Genomic DNA, 18,343 nt, shown 5'->3' with positions numbered 1-18,343 from the left:
AATACACTTGTGCTCTCAAAGGCGTTTTCTCCATTTCAATCATGTCAACACAAGCCACACATCCTACAATATTACCGTCAGTAATCAGTCGTGTCTTGTGTATGATATATCGACTGCGGTTGTGGTAAAGTGCTCAACAAATAAAGATTGGATAAAGATTGGATATATCCTAACAGGACCTGAATGTACAACTTTATCGCTGAAATATTGAGAGGGAAATAAACAGAGAGAGTCAGTGACGAAGGGTAATAATTATCACATAGCTCTAGAGAGTGTGACACACACCTGTATGAGGGTGTGTGTTGCCCTGTTTGCCTAAACCGACTGCTGGAGCATTAGTTTTAATCAAGACTTATCACCACCATACATCATTATGTTCTGTCAATTAGCTTTGCATGTGTCACACTGCTCCAACCTCTGCCTGTCCCCATCTATTAATATAATATGCACACCCATTAATAAAAGTCATCATATAAATGCACGGGGGAAGAAAAAGAGGCGCACAAGAGAAGCTCCAAACTGTGCTCACTAATAGGAGCTGAACCACATAAATGTGATGTACAAGCTGCATTACGAACAACACAAGAAAAGTTGTCACCTCCTCCATGTCTGACAGCGGGCTTGTTTTTAGCAGCTGTGGCGGGAGGAAGGACGGGTTCTTCATTCATCTCAAATTAACTCCGGGCATCAGAGAGCGGAGTGACAGCTGGTGGAGAGGTTTCAACAGAAAGGCGATGGCGAGGAGTCAAGAGGAGTTCAACACGAAATGAGCTAAGATGTAAAGAGGAGGTGTAGATGCACAATGCACACCTGAGTTATTGGTGCTATGTTCATGGTGAGCCGCAGCCAATGGGATGGAAACAAAGTTTTGACATTGACCTGGATGACTAAATATACATCGACTGTTAGCCAGCTAACAGTTGGTTCGATTCCCACTCCCGCCCCCCAAAAAAATAAAACCACACGAAAGTGAGCTGGAAGTGGAGGTGTCAGCTCACCTCTGGAGCACTGCCAAGGTACCCTTGAGCGAGGCGCCGTCCCTTGAGCGATGCGCTGCTCATTTGGGCGCACCACAAAGGAGCTGCCCGCCACTCTACCTCCCATTGCATGCCTACAACCGCCCCCTTGTGTGTGGTTGTGTGTATGACAGGGGCCTGTACACACTAATATGCATGCGTGTGATTTACTAACAAAAAATCTAGAGTGTGCGTTCTTAATTTCCCTTCAGGGATTATAACAGTGTATACATTTTTTTAAAATAAATTAAAAATAAAATAAAATAAAAATGAGAACAATAAACAGGATTCCTAACAAGTCAAGTACAGTAGGGAGCTGCCAAATTCTGACTGTTTGATCACATGGAAAATTTGAAAAATAAGTAAGTGAAGGTAAATTATTAAAATTAACTATAATAGCATATTCAGCATGAAATCCATGTTTCATTATATAAAAGCGAAAAAATTACACCTGAATCATATTCTTGAAGCAGTTTTACTGCAATCAGAATAATGCATGTACAGTATGTGAACATGTGAATTCATATTTAATTATACCTCACACTAAAGCACCACTATATCAGTCACCTAATAGCTGCCACGGCAACAGGCTTGCTGTCAGCTGTGGTCCCCCTCTGTGATGCCTTGTTTTCACATTGTCCATTTCAATAAGACCCTTGCCTGTGAACCAACAATGGACATACTCTATAAGTCATACTACTCTCATTATTAGTATTAACAGAACTGGACAGACTGAAGATAACCACATAAGTCTCTCTTCATAGTGTTAATGCTTATGCACCATTCATCAGGTGTATGGAGCTGCATTTTCACACCTGCAGTCACACACCACCTCCTCCATCTGAGATTCACATTGCCGGATCTAATTCAATGAAAATGCTGCAGGTTTGCAACATGAAACTCGAGAAACATGAGTTTTATTCTTTCCAGAAACCGCCTAAAGATTCAAATAAAACAATAGTGCATTAATAATATATCGCAAAATGTATGTATCTTACAAGTGACTCCTGCGAGCGATAATGAGGGCGCTGTGGGCAAAGTGGGCAAACATTCCCAGGATCATTATTCCCAAGTTAGACTCAGCCCAAGGACAGGCTCCGTGTGTTTTGCAGCATTAACAAATAGTACCGCTGAAATGGTCTTTCAACTAAAGGATATTCAGCCTGGATATGCTTTTAAATACAGAGGAGTCAGTCTCTTTATGCATTTCTTATATCAGTTGAATGCCCGTGCAACCAAGCCTTGACAAAAAGTGTCCAGTCCCTCCGCTCTTTGTCTGCATGAAAAATATTGGGACCATTTTCTGAACCGTGATGCACTACATCTCCTCTCATCTTCAGCTATAACAGGAGCATGCATGACTCCTAGCAAACAGGAAGCGAGAAAGGTTTTACTGTTGTTGCTTTGCAGGATGTTTTCATTTTTACTGGCGGGGGGGTCAGGAGCTTAAGAGGAAAGATTCATGAAGATTTCTAAAATTCTGCAAGATTGCAAGATTCTCTAAGCATGAAGAAGAAAGATGTCTCCCTTTAGCCAAAAGCGTAAACCAGAGATTAAAAAAATCTCACATAAAGCATTGTCTGCTTTATCATAAATGACGTGCAGTTCTATGGAAAAATGTCTTAGATGGGAATTTGCAAACAGGTATAGACGTGTCAAAGGTGTGACAGTTAATCTTAAGATTCTTTCCCTTTTTGTTCTGCTAAATGTCAGAGTCGGCTCCCGGGAAGCCGCAAGCCAGAGAGTTCAGCACACACCTGTCACTGTGTCCTACGCTGCTCTCCTATCATTTGATGACAAGGGGAGAGCCGGCGATAGCAAGAATTTTTTATTACCTAAGAGTGGATGATGGTAAGCCATTCAGTGGGTGTGTTACTCGAAGATCCCCTCCGCCACCCAGTCCCCCGCGGTAAAAGGTACCGCAACTATCATCACAGCTGCAGAAATAGTCCTTCCCCTCCAAACTCCTCCCTGTCCTGAACCTCCAGAGCATAACTGGAAGATTTAGCAAGTGGGTGGGATGGAGAAAAAGGAGGAAAAAAATACAAAACGAGGGAGGGCTTGAGTTATGGCGGGAGGAAGCCGGGAGGAGGAGACGGCAGAGTGCTTCTTTTTTCTTCTTTTTCAACTGAAACAGTCTCAGGAGTTGCCCCCCAGCAACAGAGGGAGAAAAGCATGATGAATAATTAACTTTGAGAAATGTCACAAGCGGCAGAGAGAAGTGTAATCATTTCTCTGTTGGCTTTGAGAATCTGTTTTTTATTATTTTTTTCCTTTCTACCCCATGGCACCACTACTGCACTCAGACTGTGAGCACGGGACTGCATCCCGTCCCCTTAAAGCATCCATTGCCCCCCACCCTCACTTACTTTTCAAATAAAAGCAAATAAATCATTAATATTTGAGCCTTTTAACTGAATCAAACAGACGTCTCTCTAAGGTCGTCTGCATTTTTAATCAAATCATTGATGTCAGTCTCATTAGCTGTAAAATCACATTTAAGGAGCGGGAATCTCTTGTGGGAAGTTTTTAATCACCGTCAGTATGGCTCTGGCTTTGTTTCGCTTCGACTCTGGAAAACAGCACGCCCTCAAAGAATGAATAAAAGATAAAAATGACAAATTCCTGTCTTCATGTTCTAAACAAGCTAAATATGTCCTCTTTTCTTTGAAGCTCAAAGCCGTGACAATGACTTATAGATTGCCTGGTTTAACGAGGGAATTGCAGGTATATATATAAGTTTTACTGTCATTTTTCATAGATTTGGCGCCAAAGAGGATAAATAGTCGTGTAATGTGTTTGAAATGTGTAGAAGTGACATTTTGCCACCTGAATATTCATCTTTATGAACGACATAAAGACGACCCTATAATATTTTTAGCCTCGGCTCGGCCGCTGTAAAGGAGACCATGAGGACACGGATGATTTAACGCCAAATAGCGCCCAACGATTTTTTTGTCCCATCAATGTGTTTATTCATCAGACAAACTCCAAATGAAATTCCTTGTCGGAAATCATCGACTGTTCAAAATGAGATTCTGTGTTTTGGTCATTATAACACCATTTATCAGCTGACTTACATCCATGAAACACACATCCATCTCCACAGAGAGTGGTATTTACCATCACGATAATAAGCACCTTCAAAATAAGAGTCACCTTTGACACTTGCTATTTCTATTATTGACAATGCATTTACATTCTCAGCAGCCCCTCTGGGTTCCCGACACTGCACATAGAGTCACAACAGTCAGAATTAACAACAGTTAAAATATTGTGGGCCACTAAGAGTCAAAATAGATAGAATAAATAATTGCCCATCTAAAACATGTAGGAGGACAGAAGTTTTTAGACTCATTTAAGCTTCCTTTAATGGAAAATCAGCAAAAAGAGGGGCGAGTCTCTCCCCAGCGGAGCAATCAGCATGTAAATGCTGAAGCAAAACACCTCAAAATTCTCCCTTGTATTATTTTAAATAACCTAACAATAGCATTTAATTAACACAGTTACACCTGAGCATTTACAATTTAACCAAAGAAGTCTCTGTTGTTATTTCACTTTTCCCCGTGTTTAATTATTCCAAATTAAAGTCTCGCTGCGATTCTCGGGGGCTTTAATTAGAGACTGAATTAAAGTTATGTAAATACACAACTGAAGTCTCAAATTCTTTAAATAGCGTTGTGGTGTATTTGGTATTTTCTTCTCTTTCTTGAAAGAGAAAACACCCTAATTCGTTCTTTTGAAGTTTGTCAAAGCACTCCAGGATACTTTTCCCTTAGGCGTTTGCGTGGATTGATACTTTTTCTCCAAGGGCTGCGACACAAAAACTATTTCTGCAAATGAGCTATTTTTTGGTTTCTCTGAACGCGTATGAAAATGTGTTGCATTTTGTGTGTGTTTGCCTTTTCACCGTATCCTAGTGAGAGGACGGACGGGGAGATGACAGGCATATGAATGTATTAATGACCGATTCTCTACCTCGAACGTGCTGATGTGGTGAGAAAATGAGAAGAACTGGATCAATCTCCCATTGGGATAGATTAAAACCAAACCAAGCGCCCGGGCCCAGACTGCAAGTTTCTTTCTCTGAATAATAATGGGCTCTTTCAGCTGTGTTTGTCATCAAATTAGCTCTCTACTTCAGACGGGGTGCTCTCAGAGTGAAACTCTCGACAACAATAGAATTCAAATTAGACAAAGTCAGTTTGAGAGCTTTAAAATGCAGAATGGCTTCTTTTGTGGAGCTGATGATTGCTGTAACTGTTTAAGGTTCATGGAAACCCTTCTTGTGGTGCATCTGCTTTCATGCTGATTCCGAGTCAACTTAAACAAGAGGCCCTAAAATTTCAGTCCAAACCTTTCCCTGTTTGCTTTAACCACGGCCTTCTTAAAGCATTTGCTTTAAAATGTTATCAGATTTCTGTTCCTGCGACTGCATGGGAGAAGCATGGAGGGAAGCTACTGGAGTCTCCAGGCTGAGTTTACTTTTGTTCATCATCCTGTCATGAAGTTTGTTTGAGGAACCTCAGGTTGAGCTCTTCCTGTTCCTTTCTGTTGACAATCTTTTCTCTCGGTACCTTTGATCAACCCGCAAGAGAAAAACTCGCCCTGGGTAGCACCATCACTCCATGACAGGAGGGGCAGAGGAAGAAGGGCTGGAAACCCTTCTGTCTTCCTGGTACCTCCTGTCTTTCTCATACATACACACACACACACTCACTCACTCACACTCTCTCTTAAGAATCGAACAACAATTAAAAGACAGAGTCAGGACACTGAATGAAGATGTTTCCTAAAAATTTGATGAGACATTTACGTTCATAAGGATGAAGCGTACCACGTAGAAAAGCTTCCGGCTCTTTTTTATGGCAGATTCCTCTTAAAAGCACCTTTTCAAAAAGGTTTCATGTTAATCTGTCAATAACGTTTTGACAGATAAATTTGACAATAAATTTCCTCTGGATTAAAGTAAATATAATAAAACATGGATCCAACCCCCTATGCAGTTGTTCACCAAAATTTCAATGGTTCTTAATTGTGGAATAAGTTCATACAATTCTAATGTTATCGAACAAGGTACTGGTCAAAAAAAGGGGAAAAAACAAAGAATATTCTGAAAACAGTGACAGAGTTTTTATAAATCCTATGAAAGACAAACAAACACTAAACCAATCACCCAGGCTCCTCGGTGGAGATGAAAATGCAGCTTTAAAAGCACAATGATGTAAAAATCGGAGTTAATCAAGAGGTTAATGTCAATTTGCGAAGTTTTCAAAGACAAAAAACTGAAGTAAACGATAACACACACCACCTCATTTTCCCTGTAAAGTGACTGGACTAATGAAGGCATGTAGCATTTCTTGTTTCATAAAACCTTCATAAGAAGCACAGGAAATGAGACAACAGAATGTCACTGTTTAAATAAAAATAACCTCTAAGACCACTTTTAGTTTTCTTCTTAAGGCTGACCTGAGAGCTTAAATACTCATCATTATCAATGCATAGTCAATCGAGCTGATGGGCTTTTACTACATGTATAAACGATGTGAGTTTTCTGATCCTTGGTTTGAGAGAAAATCAGAAATATGGTTGCATTTCTTGGTGAACATTAAACTTGAACACTTTAACTACAGAGCATGATCCACACCGTTTTCACTGTTAAGGCTGTACATAACTAAAATAAACTTTTAATTTGACTTGTGAAAATATTTTCCTTTCACCACTCCTACATACTCAGTTTCAATCTTACTGACTTTTCCCAGGCTGTTACACTTTGGAGAGCTCATGGAAGCAATTTCAGGCAAATTAAGAATCTTTGCCAGTAGGAATAGGCAATGAATGAACTCTAACTGTTAGTAGTCTGACTCTAAACTAAAGTTTTGTAAGTCAAGAGCAAGATTTCATGGCGAAATTGGTGTCAGTGCTTCATTTAATGTTGCATAATTGTTCCAGTGAATTTAGATGATCTCTCCAATCTGACTGTAAACTTTTCTTGCAAGGAGTAGAAACACTTTTGAAGATAAATACCATCTTAGTGCGGTTAAAAACCCCACGCATGCGGTAATGAAGGTAAAAATGTTATTTACAGAAAATCTAGGGCATGGAGAAGCTGCTGCAATGGCTTTAAATTATTTGTTGAGAACAAGGTTAGCATTTTTGTGATGGAACGTTCTGGTCCCTCTTTTTTCCCCACAGGGCTTAAACAGATCCATGCCCTGTCCATCCAGGCAAACTACGAACTGCGCATTGACTTGGAAGATTTTGAAAATAGCACTGCACATGCCCAGTATGGGACCTTTGGAGTCGGACTCTTCTCAGTGGACCCTGATGACGATGGATACCCTTTGACTGTAGGAGACTATTCTGGCAATGCAGGTATGTAAATGAACTAGTTAGGCTTTCCATACTCTGACAAATATATTTTTTTTGTTTTTGCACATTTTTCTTAAAGTCACAGCCATGCATGGTTGAAAGTTACAACCAGCTTCCAGTGTCATCAAGTAAAGTAATACAACATGCTATTTATACAGTGTAATAGGTTTGCCCACTTTTTAAGCCATGGAGACGACAACAGAGACTGAAAGATACTGCATGCATCTGTGTCTCTGTTCCCCGACTAACAGACTCAAGTCAGCTAAATGTCACCTTGATTAAATTACTGACAATTAATGACAGTGCCTGGCCTGCAGCATGAAGAAAAAAAATCTGCCATTGAAATGAAGAAGCAATTTGGAGGACCTTTTGGGAGCGCTGCTCGAATAACAGAGAGAGAGAATGGGGACAAATATGAGAGATGGAGCAGGGAAGAGAAGTAGGGTGGAGGAAGGAAGAAAGGGGACAGGTGCAAGAAGGCTAGCAGATGAGAGGGAGGGGAAAATAAAAATTAGTATGGATCGGGGTAAGGGATAAATGAGGCAGAGAAGTTTTTTCCACAGATATGTCAGATTCCAAACAAAAATGTGTGTTGCTCCCATCTTGTCCTCAGGAGGATCTGACCTTGCAATCATTTATATGCCAGACGTTTGGATCCATTCAGCTGAAGGGTACTCAAATTCCATCACAATCCTCATGTCGTCCTCTTCGTGTCCCACACAGGGAGTACCACTGTTATCAGCACCAGTGTTTTTGCTCCTCGGATGACAGGTGCTCATTTGTTGTATCTTAACATGCATCAGAGGAGCTTGCTGGCCTTTTAGCCACCAAGATGACATCCAGCGCCTTACAAATTAACCTCTAAGTGCTTCTGTTTTGTTTTTTTCATCTCTTGTGTTCTCTGCGGCTGTTGGACATCATCCCGTTGTCAAGCCATTGAGCGGTTTCATTTTCTTTTTTTTCCCCTCAATTCCCCCAATGTCAGCACGCTACACGGATATCAGACATGTCTGTCAGCTTAACTTTTCTGCTGATTGGTTACCATGGCAATGCCAAATGGAGAGCATTGTAGGACAGAATGAAAGTGTAAGGAGCGGGGTGTCCACATCCTGGGCAATTAAGGAACATTTGATGCCCTGATGAGCTGTTAGCCATAACCTGATGGCTGGTGAGTGGGTTTTCATTCTGCTCTCAGCTTTATGGTTCCATCCTCTTTTGGTCACAGTGTGATTCCTTCTTCAGAGAAAAAAGGGAAGAGCAGAGAGTGAAGGTGAGGTATGGGGAGTTTATTTCACTTCATTACCTCTTTGGTCATCCATTTGCTGAAATGTTCCTACTGGAGTTTCTGTGAGGGTGTTTCTTTCCTTTTCCTCATGAGCCAATTAGAGCAGATGTCAACAATGACAATTCACCAGGGATGTAAGTCCAGGTTCATACAATGAAATTGCTGGGAATAGGCTATGGAAGCCATCCTCTTGATAAAGCTTGAGGTCCATTTGATCCATGTTGTTGCATTTGGTGGTCTTTATTTCCAAGGGGGGTACAGGTTTGGAACACACTCAGGTCGGTCCAGCACCAGGACTGCATTACCCAGAAGACATGCTGTTGTTAGGGATGTAAACTGATGCAAATACCATTTGGATCGCAGTTTGTGCTGTTTAAAAACCTGCAGCACCTTTTAGCATGAACTAAAATTCCTTGCAGTTTGACTGTAGGATCATTCGGTACAAATTTACGCTACTTTCCTACTCTTGATCTTGTAGCGATCCAGTAGCTTGTAGATGCTAAATTCCGTCTTGTCGTCTTGGACTATTATGTTTACTTTTTGAAATGCCTCTAAATGAAACTAGACAAATTGACGTGCTTATTAAACATGTCTTTTGTACCCGCTAACAATACTTTTGTCCCTTAACTGACAGACACCTTGATTGAAGAGCTGCATTATTCAAAAGAGGAAGTTTAAAAGGTCATCAAAGATCCTTTGATTAATTGGTTAAAAATCCATCTGACCTCCCGCTTTCGATAATCACAAGTTAATCTCTAGAGAACTGAGGAGCTTGCATTCTAATCTTTCTACTTCCTCTTTTTATCACAATGATTAATTAAAATCTTCTATGCTATTTTGAAGTTAATCATGAGTGGGTATCTCTAATGAAACATTGCCTTTCATCAGTCATCTCGATACTGACGGCTTGTTCCGTTCCTCTAATACAAACATGAAACTCATAATGTAAAGATGCTTTCATGATCTCCGTGTTCTCTTTTTCTGCCTTATAGGGGACTCTCTACTCAAGCACAACGGAATGAAATTCACCACCAAAGACCGGGATAACGACCACTCTGAGAACAACTGCGCCTCTTTCTACCACGGTGCCTGGTGGTATCGTAACTGCCACACCTCCAACCTCAATGGTCAGTACTTACGCGGTCAGCACACCTCCTATGCAGACGGCATCGAGTGGTCCTCCTGGACTGGCTGGCAGTATTCCCTCAAGTTCTCCGAGATGAAGATACGGCCTACGCGTGATCCAGAGAATAAATGAGAAAGACAAAAAGAGAAGGAAGAAAAAGAAGACATTTTTAGAAACATTAAAAACCACAACATCTGACTGATGGATGGAGTTAATTGGGTTTTTTTTCCCCCACTAAAGTATACCTCTTCGAGTTTAGATGACTGCTGTTTGCCTCCTGATGTCTCTCTCCATTCTTCCTCCATCATCAGCTACTAATGTCATGCTGTGGCCTCCATTATCCTTCCCCCGGTCCGTTTCTCAAAACATAATGCAACTGCCATCCCTTTTTTTTCTGATCATTAACTTTACAAAAAACAGCACAGCAGAGCTCCAAACCCCATAGTCCACTGCCTTCTGCTCAACCTGACATGGCGGTCCAACTGTCTCCTGCAAGATCGTAAACCATTGATTTCTCTTTGACTTGTAACTCTGACCTTCTATTTGTGCTGATACGGCACTTGTGTCGTGGATCAGTCTTGCTGCCCATTGCTGTGCAAACCCCAGACGGAAGTTTGCTCCAGACTTAACAGTATAAAAACCATTCACACCTTTATGAAAGGGTGATACAAATCCTCTATTTCCCCGTGCAAAAGATATCTTGAGTTTCAATGAGACAGAGCAGCACAGTGGTGCACTTTTTCACATTTACATCCTCGATCTGTGTGAATAAGACCCAGCAGGGAAGTCGGAAGAAGTGCGGGACCTCTGATAATGAGTGTGAGACAGAGAGGAAGAGGAAACCAGCTTGAAAACGGCAAAATTAGTGGAAGCAGGGGATTGTGAAGTCAACGAAATGGGTAAGAGAAAGTGGAAATAGAGAGGAAGCGAAAAACATGAAGAAAGAGAAATGAGAAAAAGAAGGATCACACTCATCTGACTTGGGCTATTAGGGAGCATATTGGGCACTTTGTCTGATCTGCCTGCCAGCTGAGTACTGGCCAACTGATGCTGCACTCGCAGATGGTAACCCAGCACTTTGTGTGTGTGAGCACATGCGTATGTGTGTGTCTACAAAAGGAGACAGACTTCTGTTACACTATCTACATCCTGTCATGAGCTCAGTGGAGCATCTCGACTGACTGCAGCGTTTAGCAGAGACAGATTTAATGCTGGCAGACATTCGCTCTCTCCATCTACGTAGTTAACATACTTTAATGTATGTGCATGTAATAGGAGGGGAAAGACTGTGTGAAGGTGACAAAAGGAATTGTAGAAAAAAGGAGTCAACGACTACACAACATACTCTTTTGATCTGATTTTCTTGGACATGATAGGAAAATTTGACCAACACCGCCCCCACCCACTTGTCATCTGCCCCCCCCCCCCACGCCCCTTCTCTCTTCCTCCCGAAGATTATTATAAGATTTGTATGTGCGATTTGGTTTCTCTCATCATGCCAACAGGGAGAAACTGGCTGTATAATAAGATCTGACAGTCTCAACCAACAGTGTTTTTCTTCGGAGTAGGAAGTCTGCAATGTGTTATGGCAAAAACAAAATTGCCTAAAGCGAACCCAAAAAAAGGAAAAAGAATAAAAAATGAACAGAAAAAACACAGAGGCAGAAAATAGTGTAATTCTGAGTTTTTCATCTCTCTGTTTCAAGTCCGTCGTTGATCTTTTTCAGTTTCATCGAGTTTCTTTGGATGTACTGAAAGCTTTAAAAATTATGTGTAGATTCTATTGTACAGCGTGTATGACTTTTAGAGCATGTGAAGCCGTTTTCTACTATGCTAATACAAAGAGTACTCAAGCACATGGACATAAGCAAATCCACTGGTTTGAAATTCAAAAAAAAAAAAAAAAAGGAGTCATATATTTGCAGAACTTTTCCACGTTCCTCTGAGTGGGACACCCATGCAGTTTGAGGAAGACTGCGATGATCCCTAAAGCACATGCCCATCAAACCTGCAGCACAAATATAAATCTTTTACGGGAGGCACAATACAAGGGAGACATCAAATTATCTTCTTTGCTGGACACAGGCAATCTTTGGAGAGTTCCATGACACTTGGAGACAGTTGTGAATGTGTGCTGAAAGGTGTCGTCTCAGCTGACGACAAGTTGACGGGCAGCACTGGGCGAGATCGGCCCGAATACCTTTGACACTGGAATAGCTGCGACTTTTTGTTACCGGTGCTCATCAGGCAGAAGTCTTATAGAGGTGTGCTTTTCTGCAGCAGCTCACACTGCTGTCTCAGTGGACAGCTTCGGCATCAGAGCACAAACATGGTACAAACATTCGATGGAATTATGGCAGAGTATGTCAGAGAATATAAAAATGTAAAATAAGATGGAAATGTATGAAGTCATTTATGGAGAAGGAAGTGGACTGAGTGTGAAAATGTATGCGAGTGTGAGTGTGTGAGTGCGTGTGCACACGTGTGCGTCTACAATGTCCCTGTGTGTACACATATATGCACATGCTTCGGTTTGTACATGGCCATGTGCATGAGCCAGATGACAGAGCGGGACGCTGACTGCATCTGTCTGTGATGATTTTGAAGTAATGTGATGCTTATGTACAACTTGCCACCCCTGCTATTTGTGTTGATAACAGAGAGATTTACATGATTCTAATGAACTATTACTTATCGTGATTGTGAACCCAAAAGAGTGGAAGCCACCTTTTTGGTACTGTGTTAAACTGCGCTCATACCCTAAGAAACCCCGAGAACCCACTTCCCAAAATCTTTATCCACCTCCAGACGACGTTGCGCTCACTGTATATGTTAATGCTTTGTTGCCCCTTGTTACTTAAGTGTGAAGACGAGTCTTACTTACTGTGCCCCCCCCCCCCCTTCTGTGTTTCCATTGAGTGAATGCCTTTCCAGTCACTCTCTCTGCTGCAGCTTGCTAAATCTCCTATGGAAGAGATGATAAAAGAGTGAAATCAGAGGCTCTAATCATCCCCAGTTATCCCGCTCATTGCAGTGCATCAGCAACCTCCTGATCGATCCCAGAGGTCCCCAAACCCTCTATCTTTCTTCTGTGTACCTCCTTAATTGCCTTAGTCTCCGCTGCCAATTCTCGCTCCCTCCATAGCTCCTAAATTCTCCTCTCTTTCCAGTTTCTCTGCCTTTTTATTGCTCATATTTCTGCCTCCCTCCTGTGCCCACTCGTCTCTCCCCGGCCTTCGGTCCACCGACCCTTAAGTCTCAGCGCAGAACTAACCCTGTTTTCTTTTTCATTTTAGTTTTTGGTGAAGTGCTATAGATTGTTTTGCTGAATCTTGATACTGTGTTTTAATGTTCTTGTCGACATTTAATAAACATTCACATTTTATAAACGGGGAACACCCCAACGCGTGGATTATTCTCCCAGAGCATCCATTCATGCAAAGTGCAGCGAGTTGAAATGCTGATTTAATCAAACTGAATAAATTAAACAGGGTGATGAACATTCCGTAAGTTTTACCTATCAAAATTAAATCCTTTCAAAATTTAACACGTGGGTTGACGGCAATGTGCAGCTCTATGAACAACAATCTGAACATGCTAACTGCTAACAGTTGCTAATTTGCGCTAATAAAGAAATCCCAGTGAAAACTAATCAAGATCCCATTTCACATTTTATAACCATGTGAAGAAATATCAAAGGAGGCTCCTTTACAATCATACATACAGTCTTATAATATATCAGTGCTTTATTAATACCTCTTGTGTAAAAAAAATTTCCCCAAGAGGGATTAATAAAGTACTGATTATTATTATTATTACTCTTAACTCTCCCCCCCCCATTCATTATTTATTAAAGATAATGTCTACAACCAGTGATCTTGAGCTGAAACATAAAAAGAAGAAATGTGGGAGGATAATAAAGAGTGACAATAGCAGGAATGCCAAAGGCTAATTTATAAGATACAGTTGTCATGTGACCTCAGTCACCATAGCAACAGCCTTCGTAAAATTATTTTAGTTTTGTTCGTTAGATACAGATATAAATCACGACAAAGTCCTTTGGCTTCACACTGAAAAGCGTGTTTGCTACATCACCTGAACATTTTAAACGTGGGATTAGCTCACATCTGTTTCCCACCAGACTTCATCAGGATTACACAAATCATCCACAAGTAAAATTAGACTTCAGCATATGCACTGCTCACATTGTGAAGGTCTGCAAGAACCACGTCAAGGGTAATACTTTATTCAAAGTTTAAGATTGCAATGCATAATCCCTACATCATACATACAATACTGAATAACTGTGTTGATATATGAGTACAATGTGGTGCAGATTCAGACATTAGTCCCTTTGTAAATAGAGAAGATAGATTAGTAATAAACATCTGAACACCTCACCTCGTCACTAACACACAACAGGAAGCCAGGTGAATAAAATAATGTAAAGATGTTAAAAAGAGAATGCTGGATGTTCTTTCAGTGACATCCACTGTGAACAAAGTCTTAACACCAGTGGTGAAACGGACATAATGCAAACGTATAAACAGTAAAATGGCACTTAATCATAAGAATAATGACAAAACGGTAGTGATGTAAAGTATTTTTAGCACCGGTATTGACCAAGAATTCTTGTTTTCTTTGTACAGGCTTTGATGCAGTAGTAACTTCAAGAGTTGGGATCATACAGTAAGTTTTAATGATAATGTAGACACAGTACTGATATTTACCTATCAATATGTTCTGTAAAATGTTTTGGGGTTTTTTAAAGAAAAGCATTCCTCTCCCCCAGTTCATCAGGAGAACTGCTTTATATTAAACGCAATAACTCCATAGATATTTAGTCTTCGGACCTTGCTTGGATGATTTTATTGGCTCATTGCATTCTTCTTTAATTACATTTTCCATTTTGATTATGCATTAACTGTAAATTCTGTACCCTGCAGCCTCTTCCCAGAAGACATATAACTCCAACAGCTCTGGCAATCTCAAAGATATGCATTTTAAAGTCATTAAAAACTTGTGCAGCTATAATGTGAGTTCTCAGCCCAAGCTGATATTTATAGAAGTAACATCAGGATCGTTGATGTCGGGTCCAGTCTAGAGACGTTTACTTAAACACGTCCCTGGACTGAACAGCCATTGAAAGTATGGTGTTCTGAAAACCTGCAACAAAACACAACCTGTCACTGATCAAATGCTAAGTGTATTCTGTGAGGCCACAAGCCAGATCAATACAGCACATCCTTTAACTGCTGTGAAGCAGTGTGAGTCATTACAGAGAGGGTGCATAACTAAGGAGGTGTGTCAGCCGTGTGATTCTCTTGGATTCATAATTCAGAACAATTCATTCATTCATCCGCTGTTGCGGTTCGCGGGCTGCTGGAGCCTTTCACAGCCCACTGGGGGTGTGAGGCAGGGGACACTCCTGGCATGACGTCAGTATACCGCGGTAAGTCAGAAGAACGCAGAAAACAATGTCAGGGACCACTGCTGCCAGTTAGTCCATATCTGCTTCTTATATTTAAAACCACTTTATAATAAAGTCATTTAACAAAGTGTGCTCCTCCAGAAATATAAGCATTATGTTGAATGTTTAATCAGTTCTTCTGAGATTCACAAACTCTTCCACTAATAGTCTAAATCCATTTGGATGCATTCAACCCTGAAAAATCTAAAATATCATTGATGCATTCAGGGAACTCATGGGAAGTTGGACTGCTGAACCAAAAAAGCAGGCACCTAAAAAAAAAGCATTTTGCTGCAAGTAATAATCGCTGTTAATGAAAATGAATGAGGCGTCAAACTGGAACATGACATCCAGTTCTTACCTCATCTATGTTAACATCTGATGCGCTATCCAAGATGCTAAGCTAATCAGGTTTAAGTGCTCCTTTTATTACGTCCTACTTCAAAGCGGTGATGTAATTGTCAGCGTTCGTGTTTTTGTCCGTCCGTCCGTATGTCCGTTAGTCCACCAAATATCTTCACAACCGTTGCAGATAGAAAGATGAAACAAAAAGCACATTACTCAGGAGGCAAAGGGGATGAAAATGAGATGATGACCTTGAGGAAACTAGGTGACGTTCAAATTTCAACTTTCGTACACTCAGGAACCGGATAAGAGAAAGAGGAGGGAGAACGCCAGTGTAAGACCATAGATCAAAGCTACTGCTTTGATCTATGAAAGTAGGTCAGAGAACTAGCTTTGATCTTCGACCTATGCATGTAGGTCAGGGTACAATTTTGAATTCAGGGCTGTCGCGGGACGTTGCAGTCTGTGACTGCCTTGGTTCTAGTTGTACATTCAATTTGAAAATAAAAAAATAGCTCACAGCTTTTCTACATTTGACAAATCACAATGAGCACTAGGATGTGACAACATCGCCAGTTTCAAGATGGTAGGTTTGTGTCTACATTTTACTTTATTTTATCACATGATCTATCAAGTTATTTATCTTGGAATTGTTTTACTGTGAGCCTGTCCTGTTGAAGATATGGGGGGTGGGGTTGTTAGCATTCATTCTCTTTGTTTTTTCTGCTTTTTAGCAAATTAAATATACAGATTAGTGCAGAGCCATTGAAACTCACTCAGCACATCAACACCTGCCTGAAAGAGGATGTTGACTTAGTTCAGGCAGAGCACAAACGTCATGCTTTGCCAATCCATCCAGTAATCATTGCATACACTAGTGTCCATCCAAAAGAATCACATCTATTCAAATGATGCGTTGCACTTTGTTTCTCTGCAGACTGCTGCACCTTATGATGTTGTAAGATGTAGAACCATTCCTATGGCTCCAATCATTTTTCTGATATTCTCAATCCACTGGTGCCGGCACAGATAACCCAGTGCTGTTCTTACCCTGGCATCACTTTGTGAACACCCACAGGAACTCTGCATTACAGCCTGGCTGCATGTTCAACACGGTTGCTGGGCATGCAGGGGGCAACTTTTTGCAGAGGCATGAATATCAAACAGAATTGAGTTCCCATTTGTTTTCACATAAGATTTTTATCTTTCAACTGCAGCGATTTGAAATTAAATGTTGCTTTGTGTTTCCTTCACGATAGTCAGCGCATAATAATGTGACAAAACTTTGATTTATTTACCACCAAGTGTACGCTGATAAGAAGCACAAAACAAAATTGTGTATTTAATGGTTGTGTGTGTAGAAGTGATTGTTGGAGCTTTACAATTATTAAAGAACTGCATTATTCCAATCATGTGACGTACATGTGAAGTTGTTTTTCTGTTTCTGATAAAATGGAAGCAAAGCAGGATTCATACTTCCTGTCAACTCAACCGAAAAGCAGTCATACTGTAAGGAAAGAGGAATCCTCTCGGCAAAATCTAAATTGCTGGCAGAAGCAAGACGGTGAAGAGTAAAACCCAACCACAGGCTTTGATTTCAATCACTGAAGTGTGTGACAGCTGGTCTTCTACGCTTGTCATCATTTTTGAATGGTCTTCTTCATCGCTCCAAATCCTTGCCAGTAATTGGAGATGATGTCATTTGATTGGTTGCAGCTTATATGTGCAAATATATAAGTATAAAGTTTGCTTCTTTTTTTCTGGTCACACTTTATGCCTCATGATTAACATGGCTACAGAAATGAGGATGATGCAGATGTACACACACTTTGGTATTCATGAAAATGGAACTTTTAAGTGTTTTCTCGGTCCAAGTCCCTTTGACAGCAAATGAAATGTAAAACTATTCTGAATTAGGTTAGAATTATTATAAAAGATTATTATGCCAGGTCTTCCTGTTTCCCTTGTGTGTGATCAGCATCTGAATTGCCAAAACAATGAGTAATGACCACTCAATGCCTGCATTAGTGCTAGCAACAGACCTTGCAAAGTGAGTTTGCTGATTTTTTTGACAAGCAGCAATTAATAGCTTGTGCAGTGCATAGGATTTCTTAAGGGAGGTCTTTGTGTTTGTGTGTGTCGTGTGCATTTTTATGTGAACCTCAAAGCTTTCTGCTTTCCTCGCAGCCTCAACCGGTACATTTGCACTGCGATCTCAATTAATTTCCTTGTGGTTATTTAATGTAAGTTTGAAGTGGCATTAATTAAATTACTTACCATAATCACACTCTCTTTCGCACATGGAAGTAAACCATTTCAACCTTTAGAACTGTCTCGTTCAAGTTGGCAACCCATTAGCAATCAGGACTACCGGCATTTATAAGTCGTAGCTGCATTTTTTGCCCTTTAGTTAAAGATTTCATGTATATATTTATTCATTATCTGTTTAAGTGTTCTATTTTTATATTATTAACTGCAATAGTAACCCTTTACCGTCCTTTTACTTTCATCAAACAGTGTAAAAAAAATGTGGTACAGTCAGAAATTGAAGCAATATTTTGCAGGACGTTTGAGATGAAGTTTGTCGAACCTTGTCACAGATTCCCTGAGGGAAGGGATCAATAAAGTTCTATCTATTCTGAATATAATAGCAACAGATAAATACTTAAGTTATCAAATCCAATCAACATTATTTATGAAGCACTTCTCATACAACATGCAACACAATA

General features: G+C 40.5%; 1 protein-coding gene across 2 annotated transcripts in view; it reads left to right on the top strand.

Moving 5' to 3' along the window:
- fibcd1b (fibrinogen C domain containing 1b) overlaps positions 1-11,216 on the top strand; it is an 87,455-nt gene extending 76,239 nt beyond the window's left edge. For both annotated transcript variants that reach the window (XM_068335717.1, XM_068335716.1), the window contains 2 exons: positions 7,212-7,391; positions 9,666-11,216. In XM_068335717.1, coding sequence (XP_068191818.1) covers positions 7,212-7,391; positions 9,666-9,931 — 446 coding nt within the window. In that variant the 3' untranslated portion in view covers positions 9,932-11,216. The remainder of the gene's footprint in view (positions 1-7,211; positions 7,392-9,665) is intronic.
- The last annotated feature ends 7,127 nt before the right edge of the window (positions 11,217-18,343 follow it).

The sequence above is a fragment of the Antennarius striatus genome, chromosome 15 (assembly GCF_040054535.1).
Source record: "Antennarius striatus isolate MH-2024 chromosome 15, ASM4005453v1, whole genome shotgun sequence".
NCBI lineage: Eukaryota > Metazoa > Chordata > Actinopteri > Lophiiformes > Antennariidae > Antennarius > Antennarius striatus.
The sequence above is the reverse complement of the archived record's forward strand: the minus strand, read 5'-3'. Positions and strand labels throughout refer to the sequence as shown.